General features: G+C 35.7%; 1 protein-coding gene and 1 non-coding gene across 2 annotated transcripts; both read right to left on the reverse strand.

The window, feature by feature from the left end:
* Positions 1–3,395: 3,395 nt before the first annotated feature.
* LOC131661936 (eukaryotic translation initiation factor 3 subunit F-like) lies at positions 3,396–7,197 on the reverse strand. The gene is made up of 6 exons (XM_058931598.1): positions 6,857–7,197; positions 5,906–5,985; positions 4,745–4,974; positions 4,043–4,164; positions 3,854–3,967; positions 3,396–3,741 (listed from the first exon to the last, which is right to left on the reverse strand). Exons 1-6 carry the CDS (start codon positions 7,085–7,087, stop codon positions 3,652–3,654), a joined length of 867 nt encoding a protein of 288 aa, XP_058787581.1. The 5' UTR covers positions 7,088–7,197; the 3' UTR covers positions 3,396–3,651.
* Positions 6,412–6,506, reverse strand: LOC131593843 (small nucleolar RNA snoR1). Its single transcript, XR_009281220.1, has one exon. It is a non-coding gene; the product is annotated as a small nucleolar RNA snoR1 (small nucleolar RNA).
* Positions 7,198–19,036: the final 11,839 nt, after the last annotated feature.

Genomic DNA, 19,036 nt, shown 5'->3' on the forward strand with positions numbered 1-19,036 from the left:
ATTGAGAGGTTAGCATTGGAAGTCATCGTCACGACAAAAAAGTTTAGACCTTATATCCAGGGGCATCAAGTCTTAATAAATACAAACTATCATATTCGCCACATGCTGCAAAAACCGGACTTGGCTGGAAGAATGGTCTCACGGGAGATTTAATTATTTGAGCATAATATCACTTTTGTGGCTAGAAGTAACATCAAATCCCAAGCTCTAGTTAATTTTTGGTAGAATTTAGCTCACATTTGAAAGAAGAGAATCATCTCACCTATATCTTGTTTGTGGATGGATCTTCCAATTTGAAGGGGACTGAAGCAAGATAATATTGGAAGGGCCATGTAGCATCTTGATCGCACAGTCCTTACATTTTGAATTCAAAGCCAACATCCAAGAAAATCATGAGACTTTAATCGTTGGGATACATTTAGTAAAAGAGATGAGAGCCATGAATCTTCGTGCACATAATGATTCTTAGTTAGTCACAAACCACATAATATGTGAGTATCAAACCAATTAATCATACTGGATAAGATATTTACTAAAAGTTCAGGAGATTACCAAAATTTTCAAGCATTTTGATATGATATATGTCCTCGATGGCTATTATCTGATCTTCTCTTGCCCATATTTAATGCTTATAAAGGTTATTAAGCTGACTAACTCTTTGAATTCTAAACTTCTCATAACCACTAGTTATGGTTGCGAATGGGTTATCCATGTCGGGTTCACATCTCACCTTTAACCTAAATCGATCAAGAAATCGGGCGAGTTCACCATCTACATTTCTAGCGGTTATCTCGACCTTTTCTCTACGAGTCTTCTCAAATATGTTTGCAGTGCGGACGGAGCTTGGCCAACATGAAATATGAACATAGAGGTCAATATCAGCATACCGATATTCAGTCCTCTAAACATGAGATGTAAAGGGACAAAATATTTTATCTCATAAGAAAACCAGACATATAGAAGTTGATATAAGCATTACATGTACATGTACCAAAACCAAAACAATATTGGCCGAGGCCTATAACTTAGAAAAAGAGTTGAGGCCTATAAACACTGTGTAGTACGCTGTGCCTCCATATCAGCCGGGTCTTTTATACTTCTTGTCCCCACCACCCATATTTTTGCTTTTATTAAACCACTGTCTCTGTAACATATACTCATAAGTACCTCTCATGAAACAATATGAACAGTTGAAAAAACAAAAAGTTGGAATTATGCATGTGAATAGTATAAACACCTTTAAAAGATGTGGACAAATCCAAGTGAGTGCTAAGTATGTATATTCCTACAAATCCCGAAAGGGAAACAACATGTCCTCACTCATATAAACCATAGTCCCATGTTTTCATATAACCGACCATATAATTGTGAAATAGGCATGAATTTAAGTTTAAAAATGTTAACCATGGATTCTTTGATCAGTGTAATTGTTGATGAAAATGACACCAAGTAATTTGTTAACCTTTTTTTCTTTTTAAATTAGATACATTGAGATTTTACTCGTTTTGTTTGAAAAAGAATAAAAGATGTGAGACATTGACCAGTATTTATTCAAATTCATTGTTTTGATGGCAGAGTGATTAATTAGTTGAACCTAAACTAGTTCAGGTATAAAGATTACATTTACTTAAAACTGTATTATTGTTTTAGGATTTGGCTTCTCTAAATTAAATTTTTAATAAAATGAAAATAAAAACCAAGTAGTATCTACCATTTATTTATTTCATTTTGTTTGAATTTACGGGATGAATCACCTATGCAGATAACATTCATGGCATTGATTGTGATTTGCTAGTGGAGTGATTCAATCCTCTCTCATGTTTTTCTCATGTTTTTCATATGTCCCTTCTCTAAATGAGGTATGGTGAACTTATAAAGATACTCTTATGCCAAAGATACTCGTGACACGTGTGCGTCAATTTGTATGATTGGCGTAATGACGTGTCTCTTATATTACTAATTTTGCGTGTTGTTGTTTGGTCGTAATGACTGAAGATGGATAGTTCATAATCATCGACAAGTACAATTATAAGGGTGTAAACGGATAAAAAAATCAATTAAACTAACAAATTAAACCAGACCTAAAAAAGTTCGATTATTTTTAGTTCGATTTTAAAACTGAATTAAATCAAAGTTCCCTCAAAGGGAGGTATCGCCTCGCCATGTAGTCTTCTCTCGCCCCTACTTGGTAAAACATGGAAGAAGATATTTCTAGGACAAAGAGAAGTAAATGTCATTAACTGACTCACGACTCCCTTAAAAATAGAGATTCAACCATCCACTATTTAACTAAGTGGACGGTGACCCCTTCTAAAAAAATCTTAATTCTTGGAGACCCTAAGTAATACACTCTCTACACTCTAAAGAGCACAACATTCATTACTATCTTAACACATTATCACCGGTGAGTGTACACTTGTTACCAAACATTACCAGCCGTCAATAGGATCTCCCACTTCTCATAAGCAGGTCTCAATAACCGCCATGGATAAGCTTTCACTACCAAAATGTATTATAAACCTGCTAAAGTCTCTAAATATTTCAGAGAGAACATGCACATCGATACTTTTTAACTAGTACATATCATATTTCAATTTTAATATATTAAATATAAAATAAAATTTTTTATTCAAAATACAAATTTAAATATAATAAAAATTATCATTGATATTTAGTACATTTCATATTTCAATTTTAATATATTAAATATAAAATAATTTTTTTTATTCAAAATACAAATTTAAATATAATAAAATTATCATTGATATTTATTTAAGTAAATTGTTAGAACTTCTTAATGAAATGTTTTTTTTAGATTAAGTAGACCTCTAAAAGACTAAGTGCATCTTTAGTTTGGCTTTTGGAAAGACCAAAAACAATTTTAAAAATGTAGAATTGATTCTGAGTGATTTTAATATATTTGGTTAGACAAAAATAGAATTGATTCTGAACCCACTTTTGCGTAAATGTATCCAAACATAAACCAATTCTGCTAAACTCTCGATTATGATAAAATCAATTCCATCAAACTCAATTTTGCTAGAATCAATTCTGTCCACCGTCAATCCAAACACACCCCTAAACTTTTTATATTTAAAAGTGAGTCTAATTTGATCCTGTCGGTCAACTCCCACCCCTCCTATTTAATTCTACTTTGCTTGAATTACATAAGTTTTTTTCAATGCTTCTTTACCGTCACAATACATCTAACAAGGAGATGTTACTAGCTGTTGAGACCAGCGAACCTCCCTGATTTTACCATTTCAGCCAGTTTTGTGGCGGTTAAACCAGTCGTGAATCAAATTATTAAACAGAGTGGTTATATGGCTGATTCGGACCTGTGCTAGGTCCCGTTGAACTGTTAATTGCAGTCCCGTTTCTATTAAACACAAGTATAATACAAAATAGAATAAATTCTCTTTCAAATATAGTAAGTTACACAAGTGAATGCTACTCCACTGCAACCTTGTACGAGATATAAAAGAAAACCACATATGCATTATCATGCACAAAATACAATACAATAAAATAAAGCAAATGTTAAGTATAAAATGCTGATTTTACAATTTCTGAAAATATGACAAGGAAACCTTTATGAAAAAGGAAACCTTTATCAGGAAAAAAATTGCCTTCGCTCAAAGCCAGTCAAAATTACAAAATCTGAGCAGCCGTGTTCAATTTTTCAGCCAAGCTAAGTTGAGTTCTTGTGATGCTAGATAAATATAGCATGAGCAAGTGATCCTGAAAAATGTGAAACATGTGTCAAAATAAGTGATCATAATCAAATAATAAAATAAACAATAATTTGTTTCATCATATTTTCCTTCTGGTTTAAAACAGTGCAACATCTTACCTGCAAGCTGTCATTCACAAGCTTATCAAAATCTGATGGGGGCAATTTGGGGAGGGAACCCACTGCATCTGATATGAATTTTCCTATTTTGTTGTCTGGTGCAACTCTCCCTTCCTGAGATCAAAACTAATTAAAATAATCCCGGGCATTAAAGTTAGTAATAAAAGAAGACAACACAAAGCATCATACCACAACATCATCAACATATTTGTAGATGTCATCAATCAAAGCTAGCAGATGTTCCATTGATGCTTCCATGCCTTCTAAATCAGAGGGAATTTTGTCAACAGTGGTTGCCTTTAGGGTATCATCTGCCATTACAAGAAATTAGCTTCATTTTGTAATAGAATTGAAACAATAAATGAAAATATATATCAACAAGACATTGTCATTGCATGGCTGAGAAATGAGAATGATGTTTAATGATTAGCACAGACATTACCAACAGAAACAATAAACTGATACTGAATATACTTCAGTCTAAGATAAACAAGCCTATATACACTTTGGTGAAACTTGGTTCAATTAGAGGCTTTGTAATTTGGAAGAGAAAACAGTGTCACAGATTTGTTACATTGTAAAGAGATCAGAATTAATTCAGGTTCATACAAACTACCAACCTATGGATCCATTCTCTCAAAGTTAACAGCTTAACTCCCTTAAAAATAAATGTTCACTTGTTGTATAAAGGTTAATTCCATTACATAATCAAAGGATGCAGAAATTTCGAAGTGCTTCATATCACATAAGATTATCTTTAAAATATACAACATAGAGAAGCTTCAGCAAATACTTCAAGCTACAATGATAAATAAAGCTCTATAGAGGGAGATAAGGAGAAAAAGATATTAAAAAGAGGATGATCAAAGAGAGAGTTCAATCAATACTTACATCCAACTCGCTCAGCTTCAACCATTCGAAGATCCAATGGAATTTCTTGAAACTGTGCAGCAATTTGCCTGTCTCCAAGAGATAAATTGTTTGACACATAAGCTTTTATGATACTCCCTCCAGTTGTGAATCCTGTATCAACAGTCAAATGTATGGGATTGGGTACTTCTCGAGAGTAAAATTCATGGATCAATGCACTTCCACCAGTTACTCCAAGTCCGGTTGAATACCTGCATAAATAACCAAAGTTAACACCAGTTTCTCACTCAGAAATGGAGATGTATACAAGGGATGAGCCAAATAAATGACTAAAGAAGAAGCAACTTAGCACAGAGCACAGTTATACAGTCCATTTTGCATATTAATATTAACCATAGAGTAGTGGATTCGGGATAGCGGCGCGGAGCGGCCAACCACAAAAATGGGATAGCAGAAATAGAGTATAGCCGGATGGCCGCTATTTGATCATTTTTGGACAAATTACATGAATAATAATTATAAACATTTGAAGTACAAAAAGAGGTGAGGGAGGAACTTGTGATTTTTCTTTGGAGTGGTTGAAGTGCACAAACGTCGGGGAAGATCGGTGAAGGAAGGTTAGGGTTAAGTCTCAACTCAAATTTGATTGAAAAACTCAAAATTACCCTTAAAATGTTATAAATTTAAGGGGTAATTTCGTTCTTAAAAAGGGGGAAAAGGATAGTAGGACAAAAACCGATCCAGACCGAGAACCTCTCCACCACCGCTACCCACTATTTACCCTATAGTGGCCGCTAAAGTGTTCTGCACTGCTAAGGCTCTTCCATAGCAGAAGGCCTCTGCTCCGCTATAGCGGGATAGCGCCGCTATAGGTAACAATGGACTACTCTGATATTAACCACTGACGATCCTTAAAGAGACCATTTATTTTAATATACTAAGATGCACCAAAATATTTTAGTTAAAACAGAGATTTGGAGAACATTGCGTGCATCCCATTTCACACAAACGCAGTGTTTAACAAAAACACTTTCAGATTCCAAAGTGAACATTTTTAACCTATGCCATACTCCATATATATATTCAAAGTTTTATTATTTTTAATACACACCACTTATAATTCTGTTATGTACCACTTGAGTAACATTGACAGATGAGGAATTTTAAGAGAACTGGACTTACCATCCAACAATGACTTCCTTTTGGTTCACTTTTTGGTGGGACAGTAACATATTGTGGTGGTACTCTATGTCCAAAGCAACCTGGAAAAAGGTTGAAAATTAGAACAACTGTTTTTGAGTTAAAACTTATAATAATACCATTTAGCTTACGATGAGAAGAAATAGACACAACCACAGGAGAAACCATTGAAAAGACAATAAAATGAAAGTTCAACAACAGGGTCAAACATAAAATTCAATTATTCACCTTAAAGTGTAGATTACACATGAAACCAATATATGTATTCTCCACCTATTATTAAAAACTAATTTTGAACATATTGTCAATTTTATAATTGCTTCAACAAGAAGCCGACGAGAAAAGCTCTAATTAGATACTCCCTCTGGTCCTATTTATAAGAGACAATTCAATTTTTAGATACATTCAATAATTAATGTATCTGGACTACATATAGACCTAAATAGGACCGGAAAAGTAGTTATTCGATATCATATTTTATAGCATAGGACTCAGAGAGTTGCTTTATTTGCTTATAGATGAATCATCTGATTCATCTCATACAAGAGGTGTCAGAATATAAGGAGCACTCTTCATCCCCGTCCTTGTTCAAACAAATACTTAACTAAGTTGAACAAAAATTTGAGGAATTTTGAAAATAACTCATTGGTCAAGCCAGGAAGTGGATGTCGCTACATATAGGAAACTCAAGGATTAATAAGACTGACATAGGTATTTATTTCAAAACTCATTAAATTTTGGATTAGCTTATAGGTTATCTGAACTGAACATAATATATGTATTTAGGGTTTAGGGATTCATCTCTTCTCATCATAAGATAGAGAGATTTAAATAAATTGAAATGAACAAAACAAATCATAAGACTAAATTCAAATAAATTGGAATGAGAAAACGCTTGTCACAATAATAATGTAGATGGAGTAGAGTGAAGACCTGATCTACGGACTCGTTGTGAGGAACGGCATACGAATTACGGATATCGACGGTTCCATCGGGGAGAACGGATCCTAGAAGCGTTCCAATGACGCGTTCGGCTTGATCGGGGCGACGAACGTAGCAGTCGCAGATGTTGAAGATGACAAGAGGATGAACCTTTGCGGACAAGCTCTGAGAAGACGAAGATGAGGAGGAGAACTGCAACACTGTGCGATTGCTTGCCGCCATGGTTGGAGCTTGGATTCAACAACACTTCACTGCTTAGTGCTTACAAGTCGCGAAACCAAACAAACGTGCGGAGAGAACGCACGGAATCTGATTGTTAGCTAGGGTTTTTTCACGTGTGGGCTGATCCATTGTCACTTTTTTGCTTTTATGTTTTCTTGAGAATTCTTTCTACGACCCCCTAAATTGTACTTGCACCCCATAAAATGGTGCTTTTATTAAGATAGCTTTGAATAATTTTATATTTTCATTTGTAAAATATAGGGATGGCAAGGATACCCAAATCCGCAGGGTTCACTCGCACCTAAACTCGAGTCAACTGGTGAAAATTCGAGTTGATTGAATTTGGGTTTGAGTTCGGGTGTCACCCGATATTTCAGGTGCGGGTTCGGGTTTTGGTGAAAAAACCCGAAACCAACGAATGTGGGGTGGGTGTTATTTTGCCACCCGAACAGCATTTGGATTTGGGTTCGGGTTTGGGTGATAATTTCGAGTGCGGGTTTGGGTAGTGTGAAACCCGCACTCGACCCGTTGCCATCCCTAGTAAAATAGTGGGGAGATTTTTGGATATTTTGAAATCCTCTCAACATTGTAAATTTTTATCGGATATTTTTCGTTTTGTACCAAGTATGGTTTTTACCGCATTTTTAGTGTTTTTTTTGGATATCTTATGAATTACCGCATATCCTAAAAGATCCGGTAAAAATGTATATTTTTTTAATATTCTGAAAATGTCCGGTAAAAATTCATACGACCGATTGTATTTTTCAAAAGATTCGATAAAAATGTATGAATATTTTCGAATATTTAGGAAAAGTGAAAAAAAATGGGTGTATTGTATCAGTAAAAATGCATAGATTTTTACGAATATTCTAAAAAAATTAGATGTTAAGCCGAATATTTAGAAATTTCCAGTTATTTCATTTTACTAGTTACTGTATATTTTGAATTATCCGAAAGGTCCATAATTTTCGAATATTTTGAAAAGTCCAGTAGTAATGAAAATTTTTATTTTATTTTTTATGAAGACTATAGTTGAGGAGTGTAGTCTGCTTTTCATTAGAAGATTGTTTGTTTACCATGCTCGAAGGTCAGCTATTGCCAACCTTTGTTAAGTAGTGACATAAGGAGATTTCTTCATTCCATATTCCATTTGATGAGATGACGATTATATTGGATGATGTCTCGTCGCTTTTCCATATTCCACTGGCAGGTAGTTTCTTCATAACTCTTATCGTTTTTTAGATTGCATAATCAACTGATATAGAGTACTTAGGGGTTACAAAGGAGTAGGTGAGAGAGGAGTTTAGACTTAGGAGGGGTGATCACTTTTGCCTATCTTGATTCTGACATAGGTATGGCGAGCTAGTACGTCGAGGTATGTTTTAGGCAGTCGTAAAGGTATACATGCTGCATTTTGTAGAATCCATTATCTTGGCGGATACATCTTATGTATACACTGATGTGAAGTACATGTGGCTGTTAAACAACCTTGAGCATTACAGTTGGGCATGACGGTGTGCTGCATTGATGGTTATATAAGCTGCATTTGGGGAGGCGACTGTTTTTTTATACCAGATAGCTTGTCGATTATATGAGTCTATTTCAGGTATAACTCAATTATTATTTCTTATTGTGTTAGCTCTATTTATGATATTAATTTTGGTTCTATGAGTCTTTGGTATTGTGTGTAGTGCTCCATATATAAGCAATTTACGTCCATTTGTGACAGACGGTTGTTGCTACCACTGTTCGGTCCCCACGGGTCAAGAGATGGAAGAGCAAGCATGCACATTTGGGAGGTGTTATGGAATATAGGAAGAGGTTTGATGCACTGATTATAGATTATGTCATCTAGAATCCCTCATGCATCAGTGGTATTTGTGTCAACAACTTCTTTTGTTCCAGGATAACATCATTGATATTCAATTCCATGATACCATTATTTCTTTGAGAGAGGTTTCTATTATGTTTTCCTTGAGGATCATTGAGCTCCATTCACTAAATGATTGCAATTGCATCTTCTTCACTTTTTGACATGAGAGAAACCTTAACAGTAACATCTAGCAATAACTTTGGTTGTTGTTGTAATCCAATTCTAAAGACGTGAATTTGTGTAGCTCATCAAAATCTTGGTTTGACATCTTCTTAAAATGGACTTGTATCTCTCCCACAATTCACAAAGAATTTTAGTTGCGCCTTTGGAGAACACCATAATAGTTGTCTTTGGTTCCATCAATTTGTTCTGAGGGAAGAATATGTTTAAGAAATTTTCCTCTAAGCATCCAAATTTGTCATTGTCAGTGTAGATTGGACTAGATACCACTCATTTTCTTTTTCAATTAATGAATGTGGAAACAATCTCTAAAATATTGCATCCGACTCCGATTCCGAAGCTCCTAGCATCCTAAAAATCTCATAAAACTTCACGGGTGTATGTACATGTCCTCATGATTTAAACCTGCAAAAATGTTAACATGTAGAATTTGTAAAAAATATTGTTTTTTGTTTTTCATTTTGCGGACAATTCTTTATGGTCTAGCTTTGTCCACCACAAGTCTTGGATTGTTATGGCATGGAATGCTCTTAGCATTATTTTCATTGTTATTATTATTATTATTATTATTATTATTATTATTATTATTATTATTATTATTATTATTATTATTATTATTATTATTATTATTATTCTAATTTTTGTTGCTATTCGAGCCATGATTTCTTGTGCAACTTGTGTTGCAATTTTTCTTTCTATTCTTATGCTCCAAGCAAGTGCGTAAACTATCATAATCACGAAGATGTGTTTTAAAGACCGTTAAACAATTCTTATGATTCTAAGAAAATGTTTGTTTGGAGTTGTTTATTTGTGAAAATGAAATGACATTAAATAAATCGAGATTTCAGTGTTAACAGTGAAAAAACTTGTCGGGGGTAGATTTCATCATCCTTATTGTTGTGAAAAACGATGTCAAGAACAAAATATAAAAGGGAATTAGGAGAGATAAGGAGAACATAAGAATTGGTTATAACTGTTATTCTTTTACTTTCTCTTAAAACAAGATTACAAGTTTACAAGAATAACAAATAACCTCTCTCACCCTAAATTAGGATTTGCAGCTTAGCAATGATAAGAGACCAGTATGCTATTTATAATAAAACCTAACATACTAACTAATGGGCTTTTTCCACAAGGCCCATTACACAAGCCAACTTAATAAACAAGCTAACTTAACAAATTAGGGTTTAAACACTAAACATAATTTAACACGCTAACAACCCTAGCATCTTCGACACCAGCATGTGAACAACCTTCGACTTCATGCTTAAACATGTCGAACCAAGAAGCTACCCTTCGACCATACTAGAGTTCGATCCAATATCTCACAAATCTCCACCTTGGACCTAACTCTACAACATCAAGGGAACAAACTAGCTTTCTTCATGCAGCTTTATCAACTGCATACAGTGGAAAAACTTGCAACTCGGCAATGTCTTGGTGATCATATCAGCAACATTGTCTTCAGTCGAAACCTTCAGCACTTGGACTACTCCACGCTCGATTACTTCTCTGACAAAATGCAGTCTCACATCAATGTGCTTAGTTCGCTCATGATAGGCTAAATTCTTCGACAGGTGTATTGCACTTTGACTATCACATTTAACAGTGATACCTCGACTTTGAAGTTTCGGCTCCTTCGCAAAACCTTCAATCCACAATGCTTCTTTCACAGCTTCAGTGAGAGCAATATATTCTGCTTCAGTGGTTGATAGAGCAACAACCTTCTGAAGTGTTTCTTTCCAACTAATTGTTGTGCCAAACATAGTGAAAACATATCCAGAAATAGATTTTCTAAAATCCATACAACCTGCATAATCAGATTCGACATATCCTTCGATTGCTGCTTTACTATCTTCACCCAAGGCTCCACCATAAATTAGGACCCTGTTCAGAGGCCCATTTATGTACCTTAAAATCCACTTCAATGCTTGCTAGTGAGCCTTTCCAGAATTCGCCATGTACCTGCTTACAAGACTTACTGCATATGCTATATCGGGTCTAGTACAGACCATAGCATACATCAAAGAACCAACTATATTAGAATATGGGATGCTATTCATATAAGCTCTTTCGACATCAGTACTGGGACACTGATCAATACTCGGCTTGAATTGAGGGTTTGTTGGAGTTACAACTGGCTTCGAATTCGACATACCAAACTTTTCAAGAATCTTTCGTAGATATGCATCTTGAGATAAGCATAATTTCGACTTCTTTCTATCTCTTCGAATGTCAATTCCAAGAATCCTGGAAGCAGCTCCCAGATCCTTCATATCGAACTCCTTATTGAGTCCAGCCTTCACCCTCATCACATCTTCGACACTGTTGCTTGCTATGAGAATATCATCCACATAAAGCAACAAAATAACAAATGAATTACCAGCTCGAAATCTGAAGTAAACACAGTGGTCGAACTGACTTCTAATGAAACTTATGCGTGCCATGAACTTGTCGAATCTCCTATTCCACTGTCGAGGAGATTGTTTCATCCCATATAAATATCTCTTTAGCTTGCACACATAATCTTCCCTTCCCTTTTCGACATACCCTTCAGGTTGCCTCATCAGGATCGTTTCATCTAAATCACCATACAAGAACACAGTCTTCACATCCATCTGTTTCAGTTCAAGGTTGAACTGTGCCACCATGGAAAGCAACATTCGAATGAAATATGCTTCACAACAGGAGAAAACACATCATTGAAGTCGACACCTTCTTTCTGAGTGAAACCCCTTGCAACTAACCTTGCCTTGTATCTTTTCGACGTCACTCCTTCGTTTCCTTCCTTAACTTTGAAAATCCATTTACAGCTGACTAACCTTGACCCAGCAGGTTTCTTGATCAGTTCCCAAGTGTGATTATCATGAAGAGATTTCATCTCATCATCCATGGCCTTCAGCCATTCAGTCTTATTTCGACTCCTCATAACTTCCTTGTATTCTCTAGGTTCTTCGTCTAAAACCTCACTTGCAGAGATTAAGGCATAAGCTATAAGATCTGCATACCCAAGTCTCTGAGGTGCCTTGATGACTCTTCTCGACCTATCTCTCGACAATAGGTAATCATCGATAGTTTCCTCATCCTCAGCATCTTCTGCTTCTTCTTCGACTTCATCTGGGATATGCAATTCAGCATCAACATGCTCCACCTCAACAGGAATCTCTACCTGTTCCAGCTCTTCGTCAGATGTTTCTGTACTTCGACCAACATCATCAGTTTTCTTAAAAGCCATTTAAGCTTCATTGAAAACTACATCTCGATTGGTGATACACCTCTTGTGACCTGGCTCTAGGCACCATAGCCTATAAGCTTTGACTCCTTTAGGGTATCCCATGAACATGCATTTCAGAGCTCTAGGTTTGACCCTGTCTTGCCTAATGTGAGCATAGGCTACGCAGCCAAATACTCTCAGTTTGTCGAGATCTGGTGGATGTCCCGACCAAACTTCTTCAGGTGTCTTCATATCTAACACTGTCGAAGGACATCTGTTTATCAGATATGTTGCTGTCGAAACAACCTCAGCCCAGAACACCTTCTTTAACCCTGCACTAGTCAATGTGCATCTGACTCTCTCCAAAATAGTTCGATTAAACCTTTCAGCCAAACCATTTTGTTGTGGAGTACCTGCAGTAGTTCTATGTCTTGCAATACCAGAGGTATCACAAAAAATGGTGAACGCCTCATTGCAAAATTCAAGGCCATTATCAGTTCTTAACCTCTTGACCTTCCTGTCAGTCTGGTTTTCGACCAGAGTCTTCCAACTTTTGAAATTCTCAAAAGTTTCATCCTTAGTCTTCTGGATGAATACCCATAACTTCCTGGAATAATCATCTACTATGGATAGGAAATACCTCGCTCCAGAATGTGATGCACACCTTGCCGGCCCCCAAAGATCCACATGGATGTAATCAAGGGATCCATGTGTTCTTTGTTTGCCTTTGTTGAACTTCACTCTGCAAGATTTTCCAAGTACACAGGGTTCACAAAACTTTAGCTTTTCGATTTTGTCTCCACCAAGCAGATTTTGTTTCCCTAATTCGACCAGACCCCTTTCATTGACATGGCCCAATCTCATGTGCAAGATTTCTATCTTCGACAATAGTTTCGTGGATGCAACATTTGTCGAACCACTTACAACTTCAGCCTCAAGGGTATACAAGCCTTGTTACTTCACGCCTCTCAAGACTTCCTTCGACCCCTTCATGACTCTTAGGATACTTTTCTCTCCTTGAAAAAACATATCCTTTCTTGTCGAATTCACTAAGAGAAAGTAGATTTCTCTTCAAATTAGGAACATACCTGACTTCAGTCAACAACCTTATTGACTCATCATGGAGTTTGAACCTCACAGATCCAACACCTGCAATCTTGCAAGCCTTGTTGTTTCCCAGCAATACTGATCCACCATCTTGATCACATAATTCCTTGAACAAGTCTTTGTTTGGAGTCATGTGCCGAGTGCAACCTGAATCCATAATCCAATCTCTTCTCGAGTCACTGCTTGAAACCACAAGAACATCAGATGATTCGAAATCATCTTGAACAATGGTTGCATTGCCATTATCCTTACCTCCATGATATTTCAGGCGTTCAGGGCACACCTTTCTTGTGTGACCCTCCTTCTTACAATGATAGCATCGAATGCCAGATGCTTCGCCATTGTAAGACTTCGATAGGCTTTTGCCTTTCTTCTTGTCAAACTTACCATCCTTTCGTAAGAGTTTTCCTTTAACGGTCAAACCTTCGCCAACAGTCGAAGGTTTATGCTCCTTTCGTTCGTTCAGGACCTTTGAATATAGGGCTGATTGAACTTCTTCAAAGGTCAGGGACTCCCTTCCATACAGGAGAGTTTCTTTGAAGTGAGCATGTGATCGAGGCAAAGCGCACAATAGTAACAGCGCTATCATCGATCTTTACATCAATATTTTCAAGATCAACAATCAGCTTGTTGAACATATCCAACTGCTCAGCCAACACTTTGTCTTCAACCATCTTGAATGAATACAAAGCCTGCTTCAGGTAGATTCTATTTACCAGCGATTTGGTCATATACAAACTTTCAAGTTTCGCCCATAACCCTGATGCCGCCGTCTCCTTTGATACCTGTCTGAGAACCTTATCACCAAGGCTCAACAAAATTGCGCTGTGTGCCTTATCGATCATAGTCGTCTTCTCCGCTGCCGTTAATGCAGCATTCATGGCTGCCTCTCCCTTCAACGCTTCCAAACAACCCTGCTGAACCAGTAAGGCTTTCATCTTCAAGCGCCACAGACCGAAATCATTCACTCCGGTGTACTTTTCAATCTCATACTTTGTTGAAGGCATCTTCTCCACGCTCACCGCACCAATTTGTTGTGAAAAACGATGTCAAGAACAATATATAAAAGGGAATTAGGAGAGATAAGGAGAACATAAGAATTGGTTATAACTGCTATTCTTTTACTTTCTCTTAAAACAAGATTACAAGTTTACAAGAATAACAAATAATCTCTCTCACCCTAAATTAGGATTTGCAGCTTAGCAATGATGAGAGACTAGTATGTTATTTATAATAAAACCTAACATACTAACTAATGGGCTTTTTCCACAAGGCCCATTACACAAGCCAACTTAATAAACAAGCTAACTTAACAAATTAGGGTTTAAACACTAAACCTAATTTAACATGCTAACAACCCTAGCATCTTCAACACCAGCATGTGAACAACCTTCGACTTCATGCTTAATCATGTCGAACCAAGAAGCTACCCTTCGACCATACTAGAGTTCGATCCAATATCTCACACTTATCCTCATATATAACTATTGGTTAGTAATAAGTTATTCGTCCATCTTCACACAAATTCTTCCTTCACGGTAAAGTAACTTAGTATTGAAACTTTCTAGCGTCTGTATTCTCTAAACACACCCATGATCTTGCCTTAGTGAACCTTACTTTTAGCAAAATTACTTGCTTGGTGGTTTTATAGTCATTATTTTTTAATTTTGGTTAAAGTGCAAGTAAAAGGTCCAAAAAAAAGTGTTTTGTCACTTTTGATTGATAAACCAGAGTTTCTTCTATCGATTACTTCTAAAATAAGCTAATAAATACCTATAGGTTTCACTTAATTTTTGTATTTATCAATTCAACATTATTTTAGCTGTATAATATAATTAATCCACATCAACTTTTTAAACTTAATTTGCTTAAAAAGTTAACATATGGAGTACTTTACAATCTAAAAAAATTTAATATATAAAAAAAAACCTAAAATAACTGATTTATTAAAAACGTTTAATTTATATAATCACATAGTGTATTTATTTGGCCTAAATAAATAATATATAATTAATAATGAAGTGAAAGTAAATTAGTAGTGATTTGGTTCTTGCCTCGAGTCTCCTTGTATTTTTTATTTCTCTCTATCTAAGACAATGCATTCATATATGTGTACCCTTAAAAAATACTCAAGAGTAAAAATGTGCAAAATGAGTATGTATACTGAACAAGTAATTTCAAATCACATGGTATATGAGTAATTTCAAATCACATAGTATATGAGTATGGGTACTATACAATTCTACCCAACCCTATCCAATATCCATCATCTCCCTATATGAGAGTGAATGATATTTTGGCAACATTAAGATTGAACATACCGGTTATTATTCACATATTTATTTTGAATCATGTTTTGAATAGGAATTCCTATGTTTTCACATAACCCATCCATTGTTGACCAAGAATTTCCTATCTCAATTCACATTTGTATGGTAAACTATGTTTTCGAGCTTATAGCTTATGTCTTATGTCTTATAAGCTCATATGATAATTTAGACCTGTTTGGTAACGGTCTTTTCATCACGAGCTTATAGCTTATTTTACTAGCTTATAGCTTATTTTCCAGACGCTATTTCAAATAGCGTTTTAGCTTATGTCTTATAGCTTATCATTTTTTCTTCCTTTTTTATCCTTATTATTTTAATTAAAATCCATTTTTAACCTTTATAGTTTATTTTAATTTAAAATAAAATAAATATATATTAAATATCTTTTATGTCATTTTACATTTATAAGTTAATTGAACCGCTAATTTTACCAAACACTTCAATTAGCTTATAAGCTATCAGTCTCAACCATCCGCTATAAGCTATAAGTCATCAGTCATCAGCCATCAGTCATAAGCTATAAGCTATCAGCTAGCTTATCAATCAACCACTATTTTTACCAAACAGACCCTTAATCAGCAACCAAATTCCATAGTTAGTCCATACAACTTGTTTTAAAAAAAAAAATGTATTTATCAGTTAACATATTACTCATAAAATTTCATGATCGTAATTATATTTTTCTTAACCTCAAAGTTTCACCTTGACAAAAACAACATAGACAAACACATCAATCACTCCACGACTCATCAAAAATGGATTTGATTCAACCAACAATTATCATTATCATAGAAGAGTAATAACAGAAAACTAAAAAGAACGATTTTTCAAACTATAATATCATCATCAAAAAACACATCATCGGGACAAAATTGAGAAGGTGCCTCAGGCTTGATTCCATCAGTCCTAAGCAGAGGAAACGAACCCACTTTTCTTCGATTATACGCCATCGGAATCGGAATCTTCACCCTCCCCACCACAACTTTGCCACTGGACGAACCAGGATCAGCCAAAGAATTAAACCTCTGCACCTCAACATTCAGAAAAACTTGGTCATCAAGACTCTCTAACATGATAACATCACCTTGATTCCATACAGGGGTAACTCCTTCAACAACCTTTGTCTGAATTTCTTCACCGGGTTTTATCCAATGCACCACATTGTAACCTCTGTTCCTGACACCTTCAGCAGCATTCGTATGAATCTCTTCACATTTGTCAATGCCTTCGGCTCTGTAAATAACTATGTGCAAAGCAGTTTTGAATTCTTCGGTGACTGTGGTTTTGTTCTTCAGGTTTGCATTGGTTAAAGATTTTGAAAATGGTGCAACTCCCCATCGTGTGGCGCTGCATTTGACGGTTTGAATGATTGGCTTTCTTTTCTTTAACGGAAGGACCGCCGTCACCATGGTCATGGTGGAATCCAAGAAAATGCAAAACTGACCAAGAAGAAGAAAACAGTGAAATGTGGATCGAAGATATTTGGAAGAAAGTTGAGTGAGGCGATAAATATATAGTAATAGGTGAGAAATATTCGCAGCTTTACTCGCTTACTTTTCTAACTGACTTGATAAGTGGAAAAAAATTGAAATATCTATATATTGTACCGGTAAAAATGCATAGATTTTTAGGAATATCTATATAGTAATAGGTGAAGTCTGCTATCATTAGTAGATTATTTGTTTACCATGATCAATGGTCAGTTATTGACAGCCTTTGTTAAGCGGTGACACAAGGAGACACCTTCATTCCACCTTCCATTTGGTGAGATAACGATTACATTGGATGATGTCTCGTCGCTTTTCCATATTCCACTGGCAGGTAGCTAGTTTCTTCGCCTCTCCTATCGTTTGTCAGTTGACTTCACCTCTCCTATTGTTTCTCAGTAAACCACATAATTAGTTGCTATAGAGTACTTGAGGGTTATGGAAAAGTAGGTGAGAGAGGAGTTTAGGTTTATGAGGGGTGCTCATTTTCGCCTATCTTGGTTGTGGGATAGGTATGGCGAGCTAGTACGTCGAGGTATGTTTGAGGTAGCTGTTACGGTATACATGCTACATCTTGTAGGATGTACTATCTTGGCAGATACGTGTCATATATACATTGATGAGAAGTACACGTGGCTGTTAAACAAGCTTGAGCATTGCAGTTGAGCATGAGGGTGTGTTGCATTGACGGTTATATATGCTGCATTCGGGGAGGCGATTGTCTTTTAGACCAGATAGCTTGTCGGTTATATAAGTCTATTTCAGGTATAAATAAATTATTATTTCTTATTGTGTTAGCTCTATTGATGATATTAATTTTGGTTATATGAGTCTTTGGTGTTGTGTGCAGTGTTTGATATATGAGCATTTCCCGTCCATTTGTAACACACAGTTATTGCTACCACTATCGGGTCCCCACGGACCAAGAGATGGAAGAGCAAGCATGCACATCCGGAAGGTGTTATGGAGTATAGGAAAAGGCTTGATGCGTTGACTATAGATGATGTCATCTAGAATCCCTTATGCATCATTGGTATATGTGTCAACAACTTGTTTTGTTCCAAAATAACAACATTGGTATTCAATTCCATGATACCATTATGTCTTTGAGAGAGGTTTCTATTCTATTTTCCCTGAGGATCATTGAGCTCCATTCACTCAATGATTGCAATTGCATCTTCTTCACTTTTTGATATGAGAGAACCCTTAATAGTAACATTTATTAACAACTTTTTGTTGTTATCCAATTCTAAAGACGTGAATTTGTGTAAGCTCATCAAAATCGTGGTTTGGGCATCTTCTTAAAATGGACTTGTATATCTCCCACAATTCACAAAGAGTTTTAGTTGCGCCTTTGGAGAACACCATAATGGTTGTCTTTGGTTCCATCAATTTGTTGTGAGGGAAGAATATATTTAAGAACTTTTCCTCTAACGCATCCAAATTTGTCATTGTCAATGTTGATTGGACTAGATGCCACTCATTTTCTTTGCCAATAAATAAATATGGAAACAATCTCAAGAATATTGCATCTGACTCTGATTCCGAAGTTCCTAGCATCCTAGAAATCTCATAAAACTTCACGGGTGTGTACATATCCTCATGATCTAAACGTGCAAAAATGTTAACATAAATAATTTGTCAAAAATTGTTTTTCATTTGGAAGACAATTCTTTATGGTCTAGCTTTGTGCACCACATGTCTTGGATTGTTGTGGCATGGAATGCTACTAGCATTATTTCCATTGTTATTATTGTT

This window comes from Vicia villosa, linkage group LG3, assembly GCF_029867415.1.
Source record: "Vicia villosa cultivar HV-30 ecotype Madison, WI linkage group LG3, Vvil1.0, whole genome shotgun sequence".
Classification (NCBI taxonomy): Eukaryota; Viridiplantae; Streptophyta; class Magnoliopsida; order Fabales; family Fabaceae; genus Vicia; species Vicia villosa.